Source organism: Pseudopipra pipra, chromosome 19 (assembly GCF_036250125.1).
Source record: "Pseudopipra pipra isolate bDixPip1 chromosome 19, bDixPip1.hap1, whole genome shotgun sequence".
Lineage (NCBI taxonomy): Eukaryota > Metazoa > Chordata > Aves > Passeriformes > Pipridae > Pseudopipra > Pseudopipra pipra.
This window is the reverse complement of record NC_087567.1, coordinates 12,021,801-12,042,331: the sequence shown is the minus strand read 5'-3', so window position 1 is coordinate 12,042,331 and position 20,531 is coordinate 12,021,801. Positions and strand designations below refer to the sequence as shown.

At 53.4% G+C, this 20,531-nt stretch overlaps 2 protein-coding genes across 9 annotated transcripts in view; both read left to right on the top strand.

The window, feature by feature from the left end:
• The window catches only part of RNF213 (ring finger protein 213), a 48,294-nt gene extending 38,256 nt beyond the window's left edge, over positions 1-10,038 (top strand). For all 3 annotated transcript variants that reach the window (XM_064676223.1, XM_064676221.1, XM_064676222.1), the window contains exons 50-67: positions 183-293; positions 534-776; positions 1,388-1,469; positions 2,073-2,107; positions 2,432-2,526; positions 2,852-3,011; positions 3,333-3,513; positions 4,280-4,374; positions 4,666-4,917; positions 5,224-5,356; positions 6,035-6,118; positions 6,413-6,593; positions 6,706-6,907; positions 7,038-7,115; positions 7,415-7,612; positions 8,368-8,457; positions 8,559-8,737; positions 9,327-10,038. In XM_064676223.1, the coding sequence (XP_064532293.1) occupies positions 183-293; positions 534-776; positions 1,388-1,469; positions 2,073-2,107; positions 2,432-2,526; positions 2,852-3,011; positions 3,333-3,513; positions 4,280-4,374; positions 4,666-4,917; positions 5,224-5,356; positions 6,035-6,118; positions 6,413-6,593; positions 6,706-6,907; positions 7,038-7,115; positions 7,415-7,612; positions 8,368-8,457; positions 8,559-8,737; positions 9,327-9,480 (2,553 nt within the window). In that variant the 3' untranslated portion in view covers positions 9,481-10,038. The remainder of the gene's footprint in view (positions 1-182; positions 294-533; positions 777-1,387; positions 1,470-2,072; positions 2,108-2,431; positions 2,527-2,851; positions 3,012-3,332; positions 3,514-4,279; positions 4,375-4,665; positions 4,918-5,223; positions 5,357-6,034; positions 6,119-6,412; positions 6,594-6,705; positions 6,908-7,037; positions 7,116-7,414; positions 7,613-8,367; positions 8,458-8,558; positions 8,738-9,326) is intronic.
• Positions 10,039-10,669: 631 nt separating this feature from the next.
• On the top strand, positions 10,670-19,675 carry ENDOV (endonuclease V). Of its 6 annotated transcripts, none has more exons than XM_064676241.1 (9): positions 10,671-10,820; positions 11,005-11,176; positions 12,486-12,620; positions 13,004-13,043; positions 13,145-13,257; positions 13,367-13,435; positions 14,036-14,164; positions 17,726-17,802; positions 18,473-19,675. In XM_064676241.1, the coding sequence occupies exons 1-9, from the start codon at positions 10,786-10,788 to the stop codon at positions 18,510-18,512; spliced, it is 810 nt and encodes a 269-aa protein (XP_064532311.1). In that variant the 5' UTR covers positions 10,671-10,785; the 3' UTR covers positions 18,513-19,675. The 6 variants fall into 6 exon arrangements, with proteins under 6 accessions (XP_064532309.1, XP_064532308.1, XP_064532311.1 ...); XM_064676240.1 differs by having other exon boundaries at positions 18,470-19,675; XM_064676243.1 differs by lacking the exon at positions 17,726-17,802 and having other exon boundaries at positions 18,473-18,705.
• The last annotated feature ends 856 nt before the right edge of the window (positions 19,676-20,531 follow it).

Below are 20,531 nucleotides of genomic sequence, written 5' to 3'. Positions count from 1 at the left end.
GCTCTGTGTCCCTGTGGGCAGTGTCTGTTCCCGTGCAGGTACCCAAGGGGCCTCTGCTTGCAGGTCACGGTGCCTTGTGCTGCAGACACACGTGTTTTCTTTGCTTTCTCACCTGTGTGTGCAGCCACTGTAGCTGGGACAGCTCTGTTCTGTTCCCTGCCACATCATCCATTCTTCTCCAGGCTTCCAGCAGCTCCCCAGCTGTGGAATCAGTCCACCTGCTCCTGGCCCTTTTCCGGGAGGTCACTGCCCTGTACGGCGCCAGGGACCCGAGCCTTCATCCCAAGCAGCAGGTAAGACCCTCCCCTTGGAAGCTTGTGACAAACCTGCTTCGTGGAAAAGGATAAAGGGGATTTGAGTCAGAGGTGGAAGAGCTTTTGTTCCTCTGCCCCAGACACGGTGATGTCCCAGGCTGGGCAGTCTGGGAGTGTTTTCAAAGCGGGGTAGCCCAGCGTGGGAAGCAGCTGACAGTCCTCTTCACTGGGCTGGGCAGTGTCGTGCTGGGTGTATTTCTTTTCAATGTGTTCTTTCAGCAAACAGCCACGATGACTCAGTTCATCCAGAACTCCCAAGTCCTGAATTCTCCAGAGCTGCAGCACTTTGCAGCTGCCCTTGTGGGGAATGCCCTGCCAGCCCTGAGCGTGGACCCCCAGAGCTCCAGCCAGCACAGGGCACTGGTTGAGGTGGCTGTTCACACCACTGCTGTGCTGCTGTGTGGGCACAGCCCCGTCCTGCAGCCCCTCAGGAACCTGGCCTTCCAGCCACACACCATGGAGGTAAAGAGATGGAACTCAGATGCAGTTCAGCATGTTTCTAGTTCTTTCCTGTGTTTGTGGGATCCTCTGTAATCTGACCTTTCTTAACATCATGACATCAAAAGCTGTGAAATGCTGATGTGTGATTATTTCAGTGCTGTTGGGGTTAAATAGCACAACAACAAGGTCCAGCCTTAAAAAGGCACCTCTGCATCCTGAGCAGTATCAAGAAAATACTTTTGCTGGTATTTGAGTGAGCAGAGCTGGAAGCAGTGGGTGCTGTGCAGACCTGCCTGCTCCAGGGAGCACTGGCTCCTGAGTCGGGGTGGAGGGAGCTGCTGCTCCACTGCTGGCTGCCTAAAGTGTAAGGAAATGGCTGGTACACACCAGAGTGCATCAGGAATCCAGTTCAGGATGTCTGGAGAGTGCACATGCAAGTCTTAACAATACAGACAGTTCTGAGAGTGGATTTTCAAAGGCAGAATTTGAAGATCTGTGTCTACGTCACCTGCCTGAACTCTGTTCAGATGTCTCATGTTCCCCATTGTGAATAAAGAAGCAGTGAGCAACTGCTACAGGAAAGAACTGATTTGTAGGTCCATTTGTCACCTTTTTCCCTTTTTCCCCCTCAGCACTCATTCCTGCCCACAATGCCAGAGGACATCATGGCCCAGGCGAGGGCCTGGGAAGGAGTGGCCGCTCTGCGCTGGTACAGTAAGTGCCCCTGGATGACTTTGGAAGGGATTGAAGGGTAATCCTTGGGTTTGGAATTCCAAGTGTGAGGACAAACACACTCTTCAGCATGAGTTATCCTTTGTAAATCAACATTTATAATGAAGGTTTGTGTGGGTGATGCACCAAAGTGCATCAAATGTCTGTTTAATCTTCAGTCTGCAGCTGTTTGCAGAGTTTTAGGGGGCACACGACCTGTCCTGTCACTTGTGGCAATGTTCACAAGTGTGAGAGAAGAGCACTGGGCCACCTTCCTGGCCAGCTTTTAGTCTCTCTCCCCACAGCAGGACCTTATTGCAGCCTGGGAGTCCGGGGCTGGGAGCATTCCTGAAGGAATGCCACTTTGGCACTCAGAGCAGAATCTTTCAGGCTTCCATTCCTTGTTTTCAAGGAGAAGCAGCGCTGAAAAATTCCTTGAGTTCCTGTGTAGGCCTGTCATTCCTTTGAGGTTTGTGACAGTCAGGGCTTTTGGTTAGATCTTGAAGCATATTTCTTGCTCCAGGATGTTGGTGCCTATGAAAGGAAATAACAGGGGCTTTATAAATCTGTCTTATAATGCTGTCCTGTTTGTTTCTCTCTTGATAGCATGTCCCAATGGCCACCCCTGCACTGTGGGAGAGGTAAGAATGTGGGACTGGTGGGTTTTCAAGTAGACTGTTTTCAGCAATAAACTTCTTTATTTTGTTTACTGGTTTTAATGTTCCATTGCACAGAGTTCAATTTCTAAACTCAATGTTATTAATCATTTTGTAATCTAAATCTCATAAGCTGCATGAAGGCTATTCTGCCATAAATGTAGGGAACATGAGGCAGAGGCCCTGTGCCTGGGGTGTGTAGAAGGGTTTTTAATTAAGCAGTTACAGCTTGGATTTTTGCTTCATTCCCTTTTCCTGCTGGAGAGGCTCTTGCTGTGGAATTCAGTGTGCTCCTTTTCCCTTTCCCAGTGTGGCCGCCCCGTGGAGGTGGGCCGCTGTCTGGAGTGCCACCTCCCCATCGGAGGGGTCCGTTACGCACCCGTGCCGGGCTTCACGGAATTCCGGTAGGTTCCTTCACCTTTCAGGGCTAAGTGAGGCAGGACCTGCCTGTCATGTCTTCCAGGCCAAAGGTACCAACCACTTCATGCTGCTCTCTGGAGTGTTAGGAAGGGATGTCCAAGCGAGAGTAATCAGCCAGCAAAACCAAACAAACTGGCTTATCTGTGTACAGAACTTACTGGAAGCCTTTGCTCCCCTGTAGCACTTTTAATTGGCAGCTTTTGTGCCATTCAAAGACCCTATGGGTCAAAAAGACATTACCGGGTATCAGAGGTGCCTTGTGTGGTTTTTGTCAGGGCAAAAAAGTACTATATATACACTTTCCTACAGGAATAATGAAGACAGAACTCAAACTGGCCACATTCTTGGAGATGTTGAGCACAGAAGAACACTGGGAGTGTCTGACCGGGGCATGTCCCCCGTTGTCTTTGTCCTGATCCGCTCGCTCACACACCTGTCGATGCTGCTGGGAGCCACAAAAGACCCTCAGGTATCTTCCAGAAACAGTCCCAGGTGGCCACACAGAATGTAGTGAAACCTTTGTACGCTGCTGGTCCTTTTTCATCACATTGCCAAGTAACCAGGGCAGTCTGTCCAGGTGCAAGACCCAAATTCCCTTCCCTCCTTGCCCGGGGATGATTTTGGCTCCTTCATGCACTTCCGTGGAGGTTTATACACCCACAGCTGCCTTTAGTGGCTCCAGTGGCAGGAATCCCACGGGGTGGAGTCTGACAGGACTGAGCTCTGTGTTCCTTGTGCTTCCCTGGGTATTATTGGCTGTGCTCAGCTCTTGCCTTTTGTCGCTCCTCAGTCCTTGGGAAGGATCATCAAGCCGCGGGTGCGCGACGCCGTCAGCTTCCTGCAGGAGCACGTCCAGGAGGACTTGGAACAGCTGACAAAAATTTTGGGGAAGAGCGTGGATGAGACTATCAACACCCTTCATCTTGTGCTCGGCAGCCTCCTCCAGGACCCCCCTCAGCAGCCAGGCCAGTGTAAGAAAACCCACCTGCCATATCCCAGCTGTGTTCGAAGGGCCGCAGTGACGCAGCCTCTTGGCTGACAAACCACTTCCAACAGCAGTAGCTGAGCTGATGGAGAAGATCCCGAATTTGAAGCTTGTTTCTTACTGTAGGGAGTGAAGAGTTTTTGGCTGTTTGCTTCTTTCAGTCAGGTACCTGGGGGTTGCAAGGTTTGGTGCAGTCGATACTTCTGAAAATGAATTATTGACTAAATAACGTCATGACAGATTGGCAGAGCCTCCAGCTCCCGAGCAGGGGGGGATGCTCCCAGCACAGCAACTCGTGCTGTGTGCAATCTATATTCTGTGCTGCCCTATAAATGACTCCCAAGGAGGTCTTTGGTAGAGAGGGCTAGCAGAGTGTGATTCTGGGAGAATCTGGGGTGCAAGTTGACATGTTACTGTGTCATGGAGGGATTTATATGTAATGGCCATATTTTGTGTGTGACAGCACCAGTCAGTATTCCAAGCTTCAGTCTGTCATCGATCATGGTCTGACCTTGGACAAGCTGTTTAACCTTTCTGGGTGAATGACTTGTACAAGTGTCCCCATCATTCACGTGTGTGCTGGTTTGGGTGTCACTCTCCAGATACTCATTTAGCTTCTAGGACCTCTGCAACTGCTCTTGCTCCTCATGCTGACCTGCAAGGATGTCCCATCAGGAATGTCACTGAGAGAACCTGTTCTCTCTTTTCACTGAGCTGTTGCAGCTGTAAGAGATGAAATATTCCTGTTGCAGGGCCAGTGCGGTTCGATCCTGTTCTCTCTACCAAGGAGAAGAGAAACAGATGGGAAGAAATTGTTGCAAACACAATTATTGTTCCTGAATTGAAGGTGAGAAATTTGCTGGACAAAATGTCAGTAGCTGAGCAGTTCAAAATGCATTTATGTGGAAATCTGGCTTGCTGTAATACCTCTGCTACACTTTTCACCCAGCTATTCCTAAAGCAAACCTGTCCATGACACAGCTACAGGTTAAGGATCAGCCAACTTTATTCTACCTGTGGAAATGAGAGTCTGAGATTCGAGTTGTGCTGGGTTGATTTTGTACAGCTGGAAAAGCAGAAATGGCTTAACTCAGTTGAAAACATTTGTCCAATATTTTTTTTTTTTTTTTAAATGCAGGATTTGGATAAAAATCTTCTGAAGTTAAACAAACAGATACAAGAGGATGAGAGAATTTCTTCCAATCCCATAGTGAAAATAGTGTATGGTGACCCAGCTGCATTCCTGTCCCAGCTGCCAAAGAACAGCCACATACATCACTCCAAGATGTGGAGCTGCAGGAAGAGGATTTCAGTGGAGAACCTGGGCCATGTTGTCCAGCAGAAGAATGCCAAGGACACTGTCCCTCTCCTTTGGAAGTTCCTGCAGAAGGTGGGAGGAACACAGGGATGAGAGCCTGGAATGTTCAGAGAGCACAGAGCCAAGGACTGCTTGGGGTGGGAAGGGACCCTGGAGCTCCAGCCCCTGCCTGGGCAGGGTCACCCAGAGCCAGTTGCCCAGGACTAAACCATGTTTGGATTATCCAGTGGCTTTATTCTCACCAATTGCTATAATCTTGAGAATGCACGTGGAAATATTGTCGTCTTTTAAACATTTAAAAAGCAATTCCATAAAAGTATCCAAAACTGGTTTGTCCAAGCACAGCCTCACCCACACAGGCTCCCTTTCCTCTTCCAGGAAACTGAACTGAGGCTGGTGAAATTCCTGCCAGAGATTCTGGCTCTGCAGAGGGACTTGGTGAGGCGATTCCAGAACACTGCTGAGATCAAACGCTGCTCCATCAGGGAATTCCTCAGAGAACCCCTCTCAGGTGAGAAGACTCTGCCAAAACTGTAATTACTGAAATAGAAAGTGCTGGATTGTCCAGCTGAAAACTAAAGGTGAAAACTTCTCTTGAACTTGCAACCTTAAGACCTCATATTTCTTTTTAATTCCCATCCAAATGAACTGGAGACCTTAACCCTGGAGTTATGGTTGGAAAGGTCACCAGGTGATTTTAAAGGGAATTGAGCACAAGAGATTTTTCACAAGGGGTGGGAGCTCTGCTCAGACACAGGCAAGAGAAATCCCTCAGTGCATCAGTGGGATGTTCACTCTCTAAGCTCAACCCCAGAGCAGGGCCTACCTAAAGGGTGGAATAGATGTGCTTTCCTTCCTTTCCTGAACAGACTCCTTCAATTGTATTTAAGTACAATTACTGATGTTTTTAAGTACTTGTGGAAAAGTACTGAAGTACATAAGGTTATGCAGAATCAGACCAAGGATCAATCCAGCCTGGGCCAATAGTAGATAATAATACAAAAATATGAACAAACAGAGCAAATGATTCCATTTGATACCATTAGAAAAGTGTTTAATGACTGTTTAGTCTCTGGAGCAGTTTGAACAGTTGCCTAGAGTTCAGTGGTGTGCTTTGAAAATTCCTGCATTATGGAGTTTCATGGTGTTGCCAGGTGTTTCATGGATTTGTCTTTCTGTTGTTCCTCAGATGTGATGAGGGACCTGTTACAGAGGAGAGTGAATGTCTTTCTGTCTGTCTGGAACAAGCTGAGAAGCTCTCTGGACACCAATGGTGAGCACCTTCTTTCCCAGTGCTGCTCCTCTTTCACAGTTCAGGTTCCTCCTGTCAATGATGCTGAGACATATCCTCAAAAATGAGCTTGGCCATTAAATTTTAAGATCATCCAGGCACAAGTGGAAGAATTTGTTTCCCTCCTGTAGTATTCTCACCTGAACTCGTGTGCTTCAGTGCTGATCCCTAATGCAGAGAGCACAGCTTTTCTCAGGCTCTACATTCTCCTCAGGAGAGGCTTGCTCAGCCTGGGCTGCCTCTGGGCCACCTCAAACAGTCTTCTCTTTATTTCAGGGGAAATTAAGCTCCCTAAAGGCTACTGTGATGCTGACCTGACCTTGGACAGCAGGCTGGAGGTCCTTCTGCCCCGGCGGCAGGGGCTGGGCCTCTGCTCCACCGCCCTGGCCAGTTACCTCATCGGTCTGCACAACCACTTCATCCACTCAGTGAACAAACACATCAAGGAAGATGACAGGTGTGTTGCTATTCCATTTTTGGGCTCTGTTTTATTTTCTGCTCCTACACAGGCAGCTTTCCTGCTGCAGGAAGGCTCCTGTCTCTGATGGAGGCCGTTTGCTCCCCTGCAGGTACGTGATCAGCCCGTCGGAAGTGGCTGACCTGCATCTCATCAGCTACGAGGTGGAGAGAGACCTGATTCCTCTGATCCTGTCCAACTGCCAGTACAGCATGGAAAAGGGAGGGGAGACGTTGCAGGACTTTGATCTGGAGAAGATCCAGCAGCAAGTCATCAGCAAGTTCCTGCAGGGGAAGCCACTCATCACGCTGACGGTGGGACAGGGCAGGGGCTGTGCCCCCTGGCTGGGGGGGCCCTGCAGTGGGTGCTGCTGCCAGGCCTGCACTGTGCAGGGTGGGCTGTGTCTCCAGAGCTTCACAGCCGTGGGTTTCTCTCCTCTGACAGGGAATCCCTACCCTCGTGTGCAGACATGACCGGAACTATGAGCAGCTGTTTACTGATGTCAGGAATAAGCTGGAGCAGGTGGGTTTCTGCACTGGAGGACACAGGGCAAACATGAGACCCCTGACTTCCCAAGAACTCTTGGCTTTTCTGTCCCTTGCCTTGTCCATCTGAAGGCTTGCCCACTGATCTCTTAGCATGCCTTGAATATGTACAGTCTGGACTTGTGTTGTCAGTCTGGATTTACAAAGGAAAGGGAGACAGTTCAGCATTTCAGTGTCCTACATCTGAGGTTCTGTCCTTTTCCATGAGTTTAGCAACTTGAGCAGCGATAAGGAATGGCTCTAAACTAATATTAGCTCTGACTTCCTGGTTTTCAGAGTGCTCTGCCCAGTTCTGTGATGAACATGATCAGTGGGGAGCTGCAGTCCTACAGTGATGTCTGTGATGCTCTGTCCCTCACTGAAATCACCCTGGGCTTCCTGGCCATGGCTGGGGAGAATGCTGAGATGCCACTGACTGACTACATTGAACAAGTTCTGCAGATGGGGGACCAGACAAACCCTCATGTTCTGCAGGTGAGTCCTGAGGGCACAGCTCTGATTCTTACAGGGTAAAATCTGCACTGGTTTATGCTAAATCCAGCCAGTGTGACCTTCAAGCCCAGCAAAAGTTTAGCATGACAGGGTGATTTAATTCCCTCCCTACCACATTCAACAGTGAGGGGGAAGCAATTTTCACTCCCTCTGCAACCACTGTTTGCAAGGTGGGAGCACCTGACAGCTTGTGATGCTCAGCAGGTTCCTGCAACCCTCCAGAAAGGTCAGGTGCAGGAGGTGCAGAAGGTCAGGCTCCTCTGCAGATCCAGGCTCTGACAGCACGGGAAGGAGAAGGATCAATGGAGTGTCAGCAGAGTTATTGCAGTGCTAAAACTGAGCAAAGGAAGAACTTCAGATCTGAGTCAGCTCCTGGTGACACTGGCCTGGTGCTGAGCAGGGCTGAAACCATCCCTTTGTCTCTCTAAACTGGTGATGGGGAGGGTTTTTATCTCTTAATGAGTGTGAAGAGAGGCCAGGGTAAAGGCACTGTGTTGTGACCAGTGCATGTGACAGCCCTATGACTTTCCCACTCCCTTTCATGGTACCAAACAGATGGATTATTGAAGGCAAAATGGGGAAGGGGGGGGAGAGAGAGAGAGGCCTGTTGCAGGCAGGCTATAACCAGGTTAAAGGGCTGGATGAACTCTGCTGAGTTGTGATCTGCCTGGGTAGAGCAGGCTAGGGACAGGCTCCCAAAGCCATCCCTTACATCCATGCATGTGTTTTCGTTGCAGGCCCTCAGACGATGCCACCTCAAACACAGCATAGCCCTGTGGCAGCTCCTCTCCACCCGCAAATCCGAGCAGCTGCTGCGGCTCAGAAGGGTATGACACCCCCAGAACTCTGACCAGCTCCTCCTCTGCTCTCAAGGAGCCTGCTCAAATGTGTCTGTCTGGTTGTCTTTTTCCCCTCACTGCGTTTTTAGGATCCTTTTGCAGACGTCAGTCGAGACTACAAAGCTGAGCTCAGTCCAGAGATTGCCAAGCTCCTCCACACCTTCCTCGTCCACTCGAGGCTGGAAACCTTCCTGCAGGAGCTCCATGAAATGATTGTGTTGAAGCTGAGACGTGCCCAAGCTGTGGATGAATTCAGACCCAAGTGGAGGTAGGAGTTACACAGCCCAAACCCACCACAGTTGTTAACTGAGGCTTCTCTGCCTCTGAGAATGCACATGGTGGGAACAGTTCCCTTGGCAAATGCCTGTCCTGTGGGGACACAGCACAACCAGCAACATTAGAAATATCCAGCTTAGTCCTGAGACACACTGCCCATTTTGGGCATGTGTGACTTCCTTTTCCATGAACTGTTTTGGGAGCACTGCTGGAATACACCAGGAGCTGCTGCTCAGGAGCACAAGCACTTCTGCAGGCACTTGGATAGAATCATTATAGAATCACAGGCTCATTAAGGTTGGAAAAGACCTCCAAGATCATCAAGCCCAACCTTCCAGGAGGAGCCCACTCAGCTCTCACAGGCACACCTCAGCCCCAACAGCTCAGTTCTGCCCTGCACCCTGCCCTTGCTGGGTCCTGCAGCCTCTCTGTAAATCCAACGGGCTGTTTAACCCTCCTCACTACAAACACACCTGTTAAGCTGTGTGCATTTAGTATTTTGGGTGGTGGGAATACATGAATATTACATGGCACTTGTGCTTTGCTGTAGCTGTTAATGCTACTTCTGCTCTGCTTTCCAGCCTGAAGGAATCACTCCTGCCTTACCTTGATGCCAAAGACTCTGAATTAGCTACAGAGCTGCAAGAGACATTCCCAGATGAGATTCTTCTCTCTCATGCAATTGCTACCTGGAAAGCAGCTGCTCTTTTCAAACGAGAGCGCAGAGAAAGTTAGGAACAGGCCACTGCCAGGAATGTTGGTGCCACAACACCCAGGGGTGGCAATTCAGGAATGGTGGGGGGTTTGTTTTGGGTTTGTTGATTTGCTTTTTGGGTTTGGGGTTGTTGTTTTTTACTAACTTCAGTAGCAAACACATGATGTGGAGCTGCTTCTGTGCAGCAGGAGGATGAAACAGAACCAGCAGCTGCGTGTGAATCGTGGACAACCACAACCCCAGACCCACCTGAGGAAGATGAAGTATTTTTTTATGAACCACTGTGCCCTGGTGCTGGGAAAAGGGATTTATTTTTTCAGTCTGCATTTCTCCCGATGCTGGGTTGTCAGCAGGAGGCAGAACCAGCTCCTTTTCCCAGCTCCCCCTTCCTGCCCAGGTACCTGCTGCTGCCACCTCCTCACTCTGCACCACAGCGGGGCTGGACTGTGAAGGAGAAATGGAACCACGAAGGAAGTGGCTGCTCCACTGCCTTAACCCGGCAGCCCCCGCCTGCTGCTGCCATGTCCCGGGGCCGGGCCCCGCTGCCCCTGCCCCAATAAAGCTTGTTTAGTTCCTTCTTTGGCTCCTTCCCCGTCTCGTTCTGCCCTGTGGTCCACAGGGACTGGGATGCCACAAGTGGATCATCAGCTCACCCTGGGCTGATCCCCCAGCGTGGGCAGAGGGCAGGGGCGGTTCTGCCCCTCAGGTGAGACCCCCCTGCAGAGCTGCTCCAGCCCTGGGAACAGCACAGGAGGGACAGGGAGCTGCTGGAGCCAGTCCAGAGGAGGCACCAGGATGCTCAGAGGGAGGGAGCAGCTCTGCTGGGAGGAAAGGCTGGGAGAGCTGGGATTGTGCAGCCTGGAGAAGGGAAGCTTTGGGGTGACCTGATTGTGGCCTTGCAGGACCTGAAGGGAGACTACAGGAAAGATGGAGAGACTATTTCCAAGGGCCTGGAGTGGCAGGACAAGGGGGAATGGCTTCAGACTGCCAGAGGGCAGGGTTAGATGGGATATGGGGACGGAATTCTTGGCTGGGAGGGTGGGGAGACCCTGGCACAGGTTGCCCAGAGGGGCTGTGGCTGCCCCTGGATCCCTGGAAGTGTCCAAGGCCAGGTTGGATGGGGCTTGGAGCAACCTGGGCCGGTGGAAGGTGTCCCTGCCCGTGGCAGGGGGTGGAACGAGATGAGGTTTAAGGTCCCTCCCCCCCCAACCCACTCCACGGTTCCAGGATCCCGTGACACGGTTGCGCCGCGCCCGGAACGGCCGCGCTCGGCCCCGCGTTCCGGGGGACAGCGGCGGGGAGGGACGGGCGGCCCCGCGTCCGCCATGGCCGCCCCGACCGAGCGGCGCCGCTGGGAACGGTACCGGGGGGACGGGAGGGACGGCCCCGGGGCTGCACCGAGCACAGCCACGCCACCCTCGGGGAGAGCCCCCGCTGCTCTGCCCCCGGGCGGGGTCTGCGGGCTCCCCGGGGCACCGCCGGCGGGGACGGGGAGTCCCGGGGAAGGGACCCCCCTCTCAGTGCGGCCCCGGGGGTCTCTGCAGGGAGCAGGCCCGGCTGAAGGCCGGCGTGGTGGAGCAGGACACCGAGGAGTGGCAGAAAGACCCGAATTTCACCGGGCTGGAGAGAGTGGGAGGTGTGGATTTATCCTACGTCAAAGGAGACGACACCAGCGCCTGCGCCTCCCTGGTCGTGCTCAGCTACCCGGCCCTCCAGGTAACACGGGTGAGCCCCTCACTCCGGGGCTCTGTCCAGGTGTGCCGGCACACGAGGGGTTTGTAGGAGTTCATAGGAAGATTTCTCAAAGGCCGTTCCCTGCCGGGGCTGCCCCACAGGGCATTGCTCAGGTATCCCGTGTGACAGCCTTGAGCTGAAGGAGGGCAGGGTTAGATGGGATATTGGGAAGAAATTCCACCCTGGGAGGGTGGGGAGGCCCTGGCCCAGGTTTCCCAGAGAAGTTGTGGTTGCCCCATCCCTGGAAGTGTCCAAGGCCAGGTTGGACGGGGCTTGGAGCAACCTGGGCTAGTGGAAGGTGTCTCTGCCCATGGCAGGGGGTAAGACTGGATGAGTTTTAAGGTCCCTTCCAACTTAAACTCTTCCATGGTTCTGTGATTCTGGGTTTGTTCAGCAAATCCTCCAATTGTGTGTTCACAAAAAAGATAGAGAAAAAATGCATGTAAGGATTTAGACATAAGTTTAGGAAGATGTGATGCAAACAGCTGCTGATCACGAGAGGTTTGTAGGATGGCTGGGAACTCACAAGGTGTCCAGAGACTGGCTTAATGTCTGCTCAGGGGGGCTGGTACCTCACAAGCTGTGATGAGATGCAGCCCTTGTCATGTAGAACACACCAACTGCTTTGGGGGTGTGTTGGAAATAATCAGTGTCAGCCACTTCCCAGAAGGAGCCAAAAGGGGCTGATGTCCCTCAGTGCCTGTGGACGGGGAAGTGTTTGTAGCACTCCAGTGTGTGAGTTCCTGCTGAGAACCAGCTGATAATATGGGATGGGACTTAGAAAAGTCTTTCCAAATCCACCATGGATCCCACATCCTACAGTCATTTTACTTGAAATAATAAAATATTTTGGTCTCTTTCCCAGCTTTCAAAATGATGTAAAAATTATCTTTCACTATAAAAGCTCTAACAAGCAGAGGAATAAAGTTTGATGTTGCTGCTGGGATTTTTATGAGCTGAATTTCAGGTCCTGCTGTGATTCCTGCCTTGCCCTGCCGATCATGTTTTTGTCCTGCCTTACAGGGTTTATTTTGGCCTGTGCCTGCCCAGGCCCCTTTGGTGCTGCCCTGGCAGGGTGAGGTTCCTGCTGGCTCTCAGGAGCTGCCCTGGTTGTGTTCAAGGACTCACTCCCAGGCAGGACATGGTGTGTCCAGCCCTCTCCTGCCGTCAGTCCCTTCCCAGTGACACACTGACACAGCCCCGAGCCCTTGGCTCTGTGGGAGAGATCCAGCAGCAGGGATCAGAGGAGGAGCCCCTGGCACTCACAGGTCGCTGTCTCCTCCTGCTCCAGGTGCTGTACGAGGATTGCCGGATGGTGGCCGTCACTGCCCCCTACGTGGCTGGATTCCTGGCCTTCCGAGAGGTCCCTTTCCTGGTGGAAGCTGTTCAGAGACTTCAGCAGGAGGAGCCCAAGCTCAGACCTCAGGTGTGCTGTGTTTCCTTGTCCCAAGCTGAGGTGTCCTGTGGGCACAGAGTCCTGCTGAAAGGTGTTCTCCCTCTGGAGACTGTACTGGATGCTCTCCACGGGTGTGTTGGAGCATCCATTGTCCCTTCCTTAGGGAGCAGGGATGTGGGGCCAAGAGCAGCCAGGCCTCCTGTGGCAGCAGGAGCCCTGCTGTGTGTGCAGGACACTGGTACCACTGGGAGCTCACACTGCTGGTTTGGAGTCAGGCACAGGCAGCACCCCAGGAAGAGCCTTACAGAGAGAATTAAAGAACTGAGAGAGACTTCTCCTTCCTCCCGGAGCCAACATCACTGATTGCTCCTTGGAGTGCTCAGGAAGTAACATTTCTGCTTTGGCTTTTTCAGGTGCTTCTGGTAGATGGGAATGGGCTGCTCCATCACAGAGGTAGGCTGTTCCTGGATGGTCCTGCTGTCCTGGTCCCTGTGCTGCCGGTTGGGATTCCAGTTCCCTGGTGTCCTGGGGGTACAGTGGCTCGTTGTTGGCAGGATTTGGTGTGGCCTGTCACCTCGGAGTCCTGACGGATCTGCCGTGCATTGGAGTGGCCAAGAACCTCCTGCAGGTGGATGGCTTGGCCAGGGATGAGCTGCACAGGGAGCAGGTTAGGCCAGGCTGGGAATTTATTTCTGCTCTTTAATGTCCCGAGGGATCTGGCACAGCCACATACAAATACATCCTAACAACCTGACCTGGTGTGTGTTTATCCCTAGATTCGTTCCCTGCAGAGGTCAGGAGATACATTCCCATTGACAGGCACTTCAGGGAGAGTCCTGGGCATGGTAAGCTGTGGGGGGTTCCCTGAACACTTGGCCATGAGGATGTTGTTTCCATAGTGGGGCTATCTCAGTGATCCCAGTTCAGGAAGGCAGGTGTGAACAGGGACCAGTAACACTTCCAGCCCCTTCCTGAGAGCTCAGATGTTCGTAGAGAGTTGCCAGTTCAGGTGTTGGGTACAGTCATGTCTGTGGCTGTGGCACCTGAGGTGCTTTGGCACCCCTGCATGTGCACTCCAATCAGGGAGAGGTGCCAATTCCCTGGCAGTTCACCAGGATGCAATATGGGAGCATCTGACTCAGAGGAGAACAGGAACAGGCAGATGTTAGAGACTTCCTGTGTCTGGTGTCAGTCTGCACTGGCACATGTCCCTGTATCCCAGAGGAGTGTGAGGTGTTTGGGGAAGGGCCACAGGGGTCCAGAGGGACAAACAGTCCCTGTGAGGAGACACTGGGATGGAGAAGAGCTTCAGGAAGGCTGGGAATTGCAGACACAGAGCCACCACCCCACCCTCTGAGGGCGACTGCCTGGCTCATAATTCACCTGCCCCTCTGTGTTCTAAGGGAGCCTGTTGGGTGCTTGATCTCTCGTTTCTGAACGCCCAGGTGCTGCGGAGCTACAACAACAGCTCGAAGCCCCTGTACATCTCCGTGGGGCACAGGGTGAGCCTGGACACAGCCGTGCGCCTCGTCAGGTCCTGCTGCAGGTACCGCGTCCCGGAGCCCATCCGGCAGGTACGGCCCCGGGGTGGGGGGAGGCAGGCCTGGAGCAGGGCAGCAGGGGCTGGGGGGCTGTGTTTGCCAAGCCTGTGGTGTGTTGCAGAGCCTCCTCTGCTGCTGACACCCTTCTGCTGGGCTGTTCTCCCGGCCCATGGTCACGTTCCCGTGGCCGTGCTTGTCCTCCTGACGCAGTGCCCGGCAGCCCTCCCAGCCCTGACTGATTTCCTGGTTCCTCTCTGCAGCCAGCTCCCGTGGTGCTGCTGTTAATCCACAGGAGCCGGGAATGCAGCTTTCCTGGGCACTTGGAGCCCAGCACAGCCCGCAGTGCTGCTCCTCTGGGCTTTTCCCCCGCTGCCGCACTCCGGCCAGAGCCGCGGGCCCAGCCAGCAGGGGACAGCACTGGATCACTGTCACCGAGCCACAGCTGCCACCAGGGCTCAGCCTTGGCTGACTAAATCGTAGCAGAGCTTCAGGAAAGGTTCTGGAGAAGCATAAAGACTCCAGGACTTCTGGCCTGACAAGTGCTTCCCTTCTCCTGGGGTCACTGCTGTTGGTGGCTCCACAACCCAGATCCACAAGGGCCTGCTCAGGTGTCCCTGTTCCTAATGCTGCCCTGGTACAGCCCACTGGCATTGCTGCTGTGCTGGTTGGGTGTTGGGGGTCTGCCCACCTGTGCAGCCCCCCCAGAGCAGTGCTGGGGTGACCCTGCTGAGGGCTCTGTGCCAGAGCTGCTCACGGGCACCGTGGTGTTCTCTGAACACCGAGTCTCTACTCAGAAACCAGAGGCAAATCTTACACCTTGGAGCAAAGCAAGCCTCGAGGTGTCCATAGCAGAGCTGGAGTTTCTAATCTCATCCCCAGTACCTGCCAGACAGGAGGAGGCTGGGGGAGCTCCTTATGTAATCTCCAGCCAGGGACAGATGCCTCTGCAGAGCTCTGAGCCAGCTCTGCAGCTCGGCGTGTTCAAAGGGAAGGGAAAAGCATTCCCTTTGGAAACAAAAAGGTGTCTTGGAGCTTTTCATCACCCTCGTTTCACTTCCAGGTATCTCCAGGATTTACTAATGTTCAGAGAATCTTCCAGTTCTCTGTGACCTTTTTCTTAGAGTGATGGAGTGAATTATTGTCGCTTTTCCTACAGAGAGATGAAAAATCCGAAGGGAGTGTGTTTACTGTAGAGGGATGGCAGGAGATAAGGACACTTAAACCTTTCCATGGGACTTGTCCCTGCTGCAGTTCCTCTGTGTGGTGACTGTCGCAGATCTTGGCACAGGGCAGACCTGGAAGCCTCAGCTCTTGAGCACCTGAAGCTGGAGTTAGGAAGTAGAAGGCTGTGGAGAATCCTGCCATGGATGGCTGACTTGGCCAGGACAAGCTTGCAGACCTGATGGGTGATGTGCTCATGGCTTTCCCAGTGTTGTGAAAGACCTGTGGATCATCAGCTCCTGGTTTGTAAGTTCTGGCAGCCCTGGAAGTAAAATGCTATGTGAGAGCTCAGCTGCCCACGCCTCCTGAGGCTGTGGTGGTGGTTTGTGTGAGGGCAGCATGTGCAGTGCTGTGCAACTGCTGTGGGAACTCAGATCTGCTTTCCCAGAGGCAGGGCTGGCCAGTCTATGATAGGGGGTGTGGTGCTTCCTGGGAGTGCAGTGCTATCCAGGCAGGAATCACAACAGCTCGATTTGCATTCAGCCCACAGTGTGGTCGTGCTGCCAAGGAACTGGCTGTGGTGCAGGTGAGCAAAGTGATCTCTCAGAGAGACCAGAGGGAATTCATTGTCACCTACAATCATATTTACATCCTACTTAGTCCTTACTCCATGTGCCAGTGCCAGGCCCATCTGGGAGAAATGTTCTTGCATAGGGTGATCTCTGCCCAGCCAGCTTGTGAGGTTCTGCACAGAGCTGCACAGGTCATTCAGAGCTCCCAGGCAGGAATTGGGTTAGGCAGGAGCTGTCATCCCAGAAAAGTAAGCACAGCACTCAATGTGAGTGGCCCTGAACAGCACCAAGCCCTGCAGAGACCTGCCCTTGCCTCCTCCTGGCAGGGGCCAGAATCCCCCTCCAGTGCTCATCCATGCTCCAGGTCTGGAGTCCCAGGATCCCTGTGCACAGCAGGGAGACTGTTCACTCTCTCCAGCTGACAGGGATTGCACTGGGACCCTGCTCTGCTCTCTGGTGCAGGTTCCTGGTTAGCTGCTCACCAAACACCCGCTCACTTGGTGGTCCTTCAGCTCCTGCTGGCCTCGTGCCCAGCTAGTTCCTGGTGGCTCAGGAAGGGGCTGATGGGACAGCCTGGTGTTGCTCCAGCCCACCAGGAAGGACAGAAGGAGGCCTGCAGGTCACTCCCTGTGAAACAGTAAACACGTGCCCTCAGGAGAAGTGAGAGACAAGCCATGAGCCCTCTCCTCTGAGAGTGGGTGTCGGTCTCTGGAATCCTGAGACTCCAGCTCCCTTTGGGTGTACCCCCTGCAGTCTTGCAGTGTGCAGAGGGATCACCACTGCCCCTCAGAAAACAAAGCAACAATTCCAAAGCCAGCACTATCCCCTCTGAAAATAGCCCAAATCTGTGAGGATTATTACAGGGCAGTGATCCATCTTATTGATTAGCCCGTGGTTAATCACCAGGATAAGCTGACTCCAGCACTGCACTAGGAGTGAGCACTGGCTGGGAACTGCCACCTAATCAAGCATCAGCTGATGTTCTCAGCAGAACGTGGCTGGGGTTTTTCTTCCCTAGAAAAATAGTTGGTAGCTGTGCCTCCTGCTCCTTGGTGTCCCCGTAGGGACTATCGAGCAGCCTCCTTCCCTGGTTATAAAATACATCACGTAATCGCTTATCCTGAACAGTGATCAAAGTTATTTGTCAGTTCAGTTATGAAACTGTCCAATTATAGAGAGAAGGGAAAAAAAATCTCCCAAACAAACCACCCCTTATGTAACTCTCTCTCATTCTCAGCTGGCAGGATGGCTCTGCAGTTGTGGAGCAGGTTCCAGCAGCAGCAGGAACAGCCTCCACCCAGGGCTCTGGGGCTGAGGGGTGTGGGGCCTGCTTGGGGTGCAGGAGAGGCTCCTCAGGGGCAGCACAGTGGTGAGAGCAGCAAATGCTTCAAGGACAGCCACCAGGGATGTGTTAACCCACTTTCTGAGCATCATCTCTGCATGCTGTGAAGCTTTTCCAGCTGGGAAGGTCACATCCTGCTTTTTAAGTGGAGAGAGACACTCTGCCTTTAAGGTGGGGCACAGCAGCTGCTCTGAAATGTCACAATGTGTTTGGGAAAGAAGTTTCTGAAAAAGAAAAAACTTTGAGGGACTGTAAAAGTCAACTGCTGGTTCTCAAAGTTATCCGAGAGCCTGGGATGTGCTTGTCATAGCATTGGAGAGTCTTCTGCTCAGGGGGACAAGAACACCCAGTGAATGTCAAGCAGTGCTTTCTTACAGCTCTTGGGATGTTGTCAGTGCTGTCCTTGCCCCAAGCTGTCCTGCCTTGCTGGAACACAACCATCCAGTGTTCCTGGGCACACTGGGAGGCTCCAGCCGGGCTGGTCAGACCATTCCCACCCGTTTTCCTCCTTGGTTCCAGGCTGACATCAGGTCGAGGGAGTACATTCGGAAGCAGCTGTGTGCACCACTGGAGGTCAGACCTGCCAGGCCAGAGAGGTGGGTGTGTGGGCAGCCCAGCAGGTGCCTTTCCAAAGGGGATCTGCTCGTGGAATGAGCTGCAGTAATGGCATTAAAGGGCCAGGAGGGGTAACAAGGTGAGCTCAAGTGACATGTGCTGCCTGCAGAAAGGGTGGTTTCTGGTCAGTGTGGCCATGCTGCTTCACACGTTTCTCCCTCACAGCACCGTGTCCTGAGCTGGGCAAGGTCAGTGGGGATTTGGTCTTTTTTTGGCACCGGTGATCAGCAAAGCACTAACGCCTACAGGTGTGACATGAGGGTGGACAGAAATACCTGCAGGGAGCTGGTTTTGGCCTCTGGATCTCAGGGGAGGGTCAGACTCCCCCACTCTTGCATAACATGGGCCAGTGGGTGCTCAGTTTATTGGTGTAAACCCATGGCAAGCCCTCTGAGGTGCAGGAGCTCCTCAAGTTGTGGCCATCCTACCTCTCTTGCAAAGTTCACAGGAGTGTTGCTGGGTTCCAGGGCAGTGCTGGAGCTCACCTGGGCTGCTCTGGAGGTTGTGCACCAGAACCCCCAAACTCATTCCATTGGTGATCCTGTGTCTCACACCTTGTGTCTGAGCCCCTTTTTCACCAAGTGACTGTTGTTTGGTCTTGTTGGTTTCTACTTTTTTTTTGTCTGTGACCCTTGTTCTTTTTCCCAGCAGCAAAAAGGAGGCTGAACTGGAGGATGAATCTGATGCCTGAAGAACCTGCAGGGCTCCTCTTCGCTGGATCCTCTCCCTCAAGCTGCATTCTGTCGAGTGCAGGGGCCTGGTGCCATCCTGGGGGGCAGAGCCATGCCAGGCCGTGTCCCTTGGGACAGTGCCAGCCCTGTGCATGTCCTGGTGGACTGGACTGGCAGAGCAGCTTCTGCTCAAGGATAGTCCTTGCAGCAGTTTCTCAGGGTTTGGTTTTGAGTATTGTTAAAATCTTTGTGTAAGCAAAGGCTCACGTGTAAGTTTGCAGCAACTCACTGGAGTCCTTGAGCAGCTGCAGGAGGTGATTTACAAGGAGCTATTGAGGCATTTAACCTCCAGAGCTGGCCTGTGCTCCCACCACACCTCTGTGGCACAGAGAGGGGAACAGCTTCCCCCCATCCCTGCAGCCTGTGCTCTCCCCTTCCCTTTGCATATCTCTGGGGAGCAGAAGCCCCATTCCAGCTCTGGCTGGCCCTGGCAGATGGGCAGGGGACGCCTGTTCAGGTGTTTGTGTGACTCCAGCGGGGAGGGGACGGAGCCAAGACTTGGCCAAGGGGTTTGGAAGAGGTTTGGGGCTCTGAGCTCCAGGACCTGAGAAGCTTCTGCCTGTTTAGTGTTGTGGGAGCTGCCGTGGGGCCATGGTGGTGACAGGGGTGACAGTGTCTGTGCCAGAGCCCCACAGTGCTGCCCAGCTCTTCCTGAGGGAGGGATCATCTCAGGGGAAAGGAGAATTTCCCATCAAGGGTGGGGAGGGAGGGAGGTCTCTCCTGATACATCAGTCAGGGTGGCCAGATCCCAGGCTGGAGTTTTTGCCCTGTGGGTGGACTGGGAGCTCTGGTGCCAGGCTGGAAGAAGCTCCCTGTGCCTGTACCTTGGCCCAGCAGCAGCTCAGCTGTTTGTGGAGCTTCTGTGCCCGAATCAATCCTCGACCCTCGTCCAGTCTGCAGGGCCAGAGCTTCTCCTCCCGAGGTTGGAGTCCTGGCTGAGTTTGAGAGGTGGTTCCTGACTGTTCCCAAAGAGCAGCAGGAGCAGAACACGAGCTATGGGAGTTCTTGACATGGCTGTGTGAGATTCCAGCCTAAAGAGGAAGAAGGATGCTTTCCTGGGACTGGGGAAGGGTGCTCAGGTCAGGGCTGTTTAACCTCAATTTTGCATAAATTTCTTGTACAAAATTTGTTGTTCTTTTCTCAATCTTGGAGCTGCTCTGGGTGGGGAGGACAAAATCCATCCCGTTCTGCCTGTCTGCTGGGTTGGGGTCTGGGCTGGTTCCTTCTGCACTTCCTCCTGAAACCTGGGTGGGAAAAGGGAGGAAGCAAAAAACCTTGCACCCCCCAGGGTCCATCTGGGGAGCTTTGGGGGCCCATCTGAGCAAGTGGTGAAGGGAGGGCCAGGTACTGGCGGGGCACTGCCCAAAAAACCCTCACTGATGTGTTTTGAAAGCCAAGGCTGCAGCAGCTGCAGCTCCCAGGCCCCGCCGTCTCCTGGGAAGCCTCAGAGCTGTTTCCCAGCAGTTTGTACGTGGGTGGACGGAGACTGGGAAGGGAAAACTGTCTCGGTGGAAGCTGCTTCTTTGATCCCAGGGATGGGGGGGGTTGTGGGGGCTCCTGGCCCGGTATCCCTGCATGACACTCAGTCTGGCTTAGCAAGGCAGGACTGGCTATGCACAGCTCTGCTCTGCTGGGCTGGGCACCCCACACCCCCAACTGGGGCTGTTGACCTGGGAGCTCTTACTGGGAGGAACTGGTCTGGCACCTGTCCTGGCTCTTCCCAGGGGCCACAGCACTGCTGTCAGTTCATCCATTCCTTATTCCAACCACACACAAAACAGCGACTTCACCAACCCTGGGGACAGTCCCCTACAGCCTGTCACAGATTTGGGCACAGGTGGCACACTGTGGGCAGGGGCAGCTGTTGCCCACCTCTCTTGGGCAGAACACCAGGGAAATCTGTCTGGAATTGCTCATTACCTTGGCCCAGGCTTTGGCCTGTGCTGGGAGCCACAGGACCAGCCCAGGCTCATCCCTGG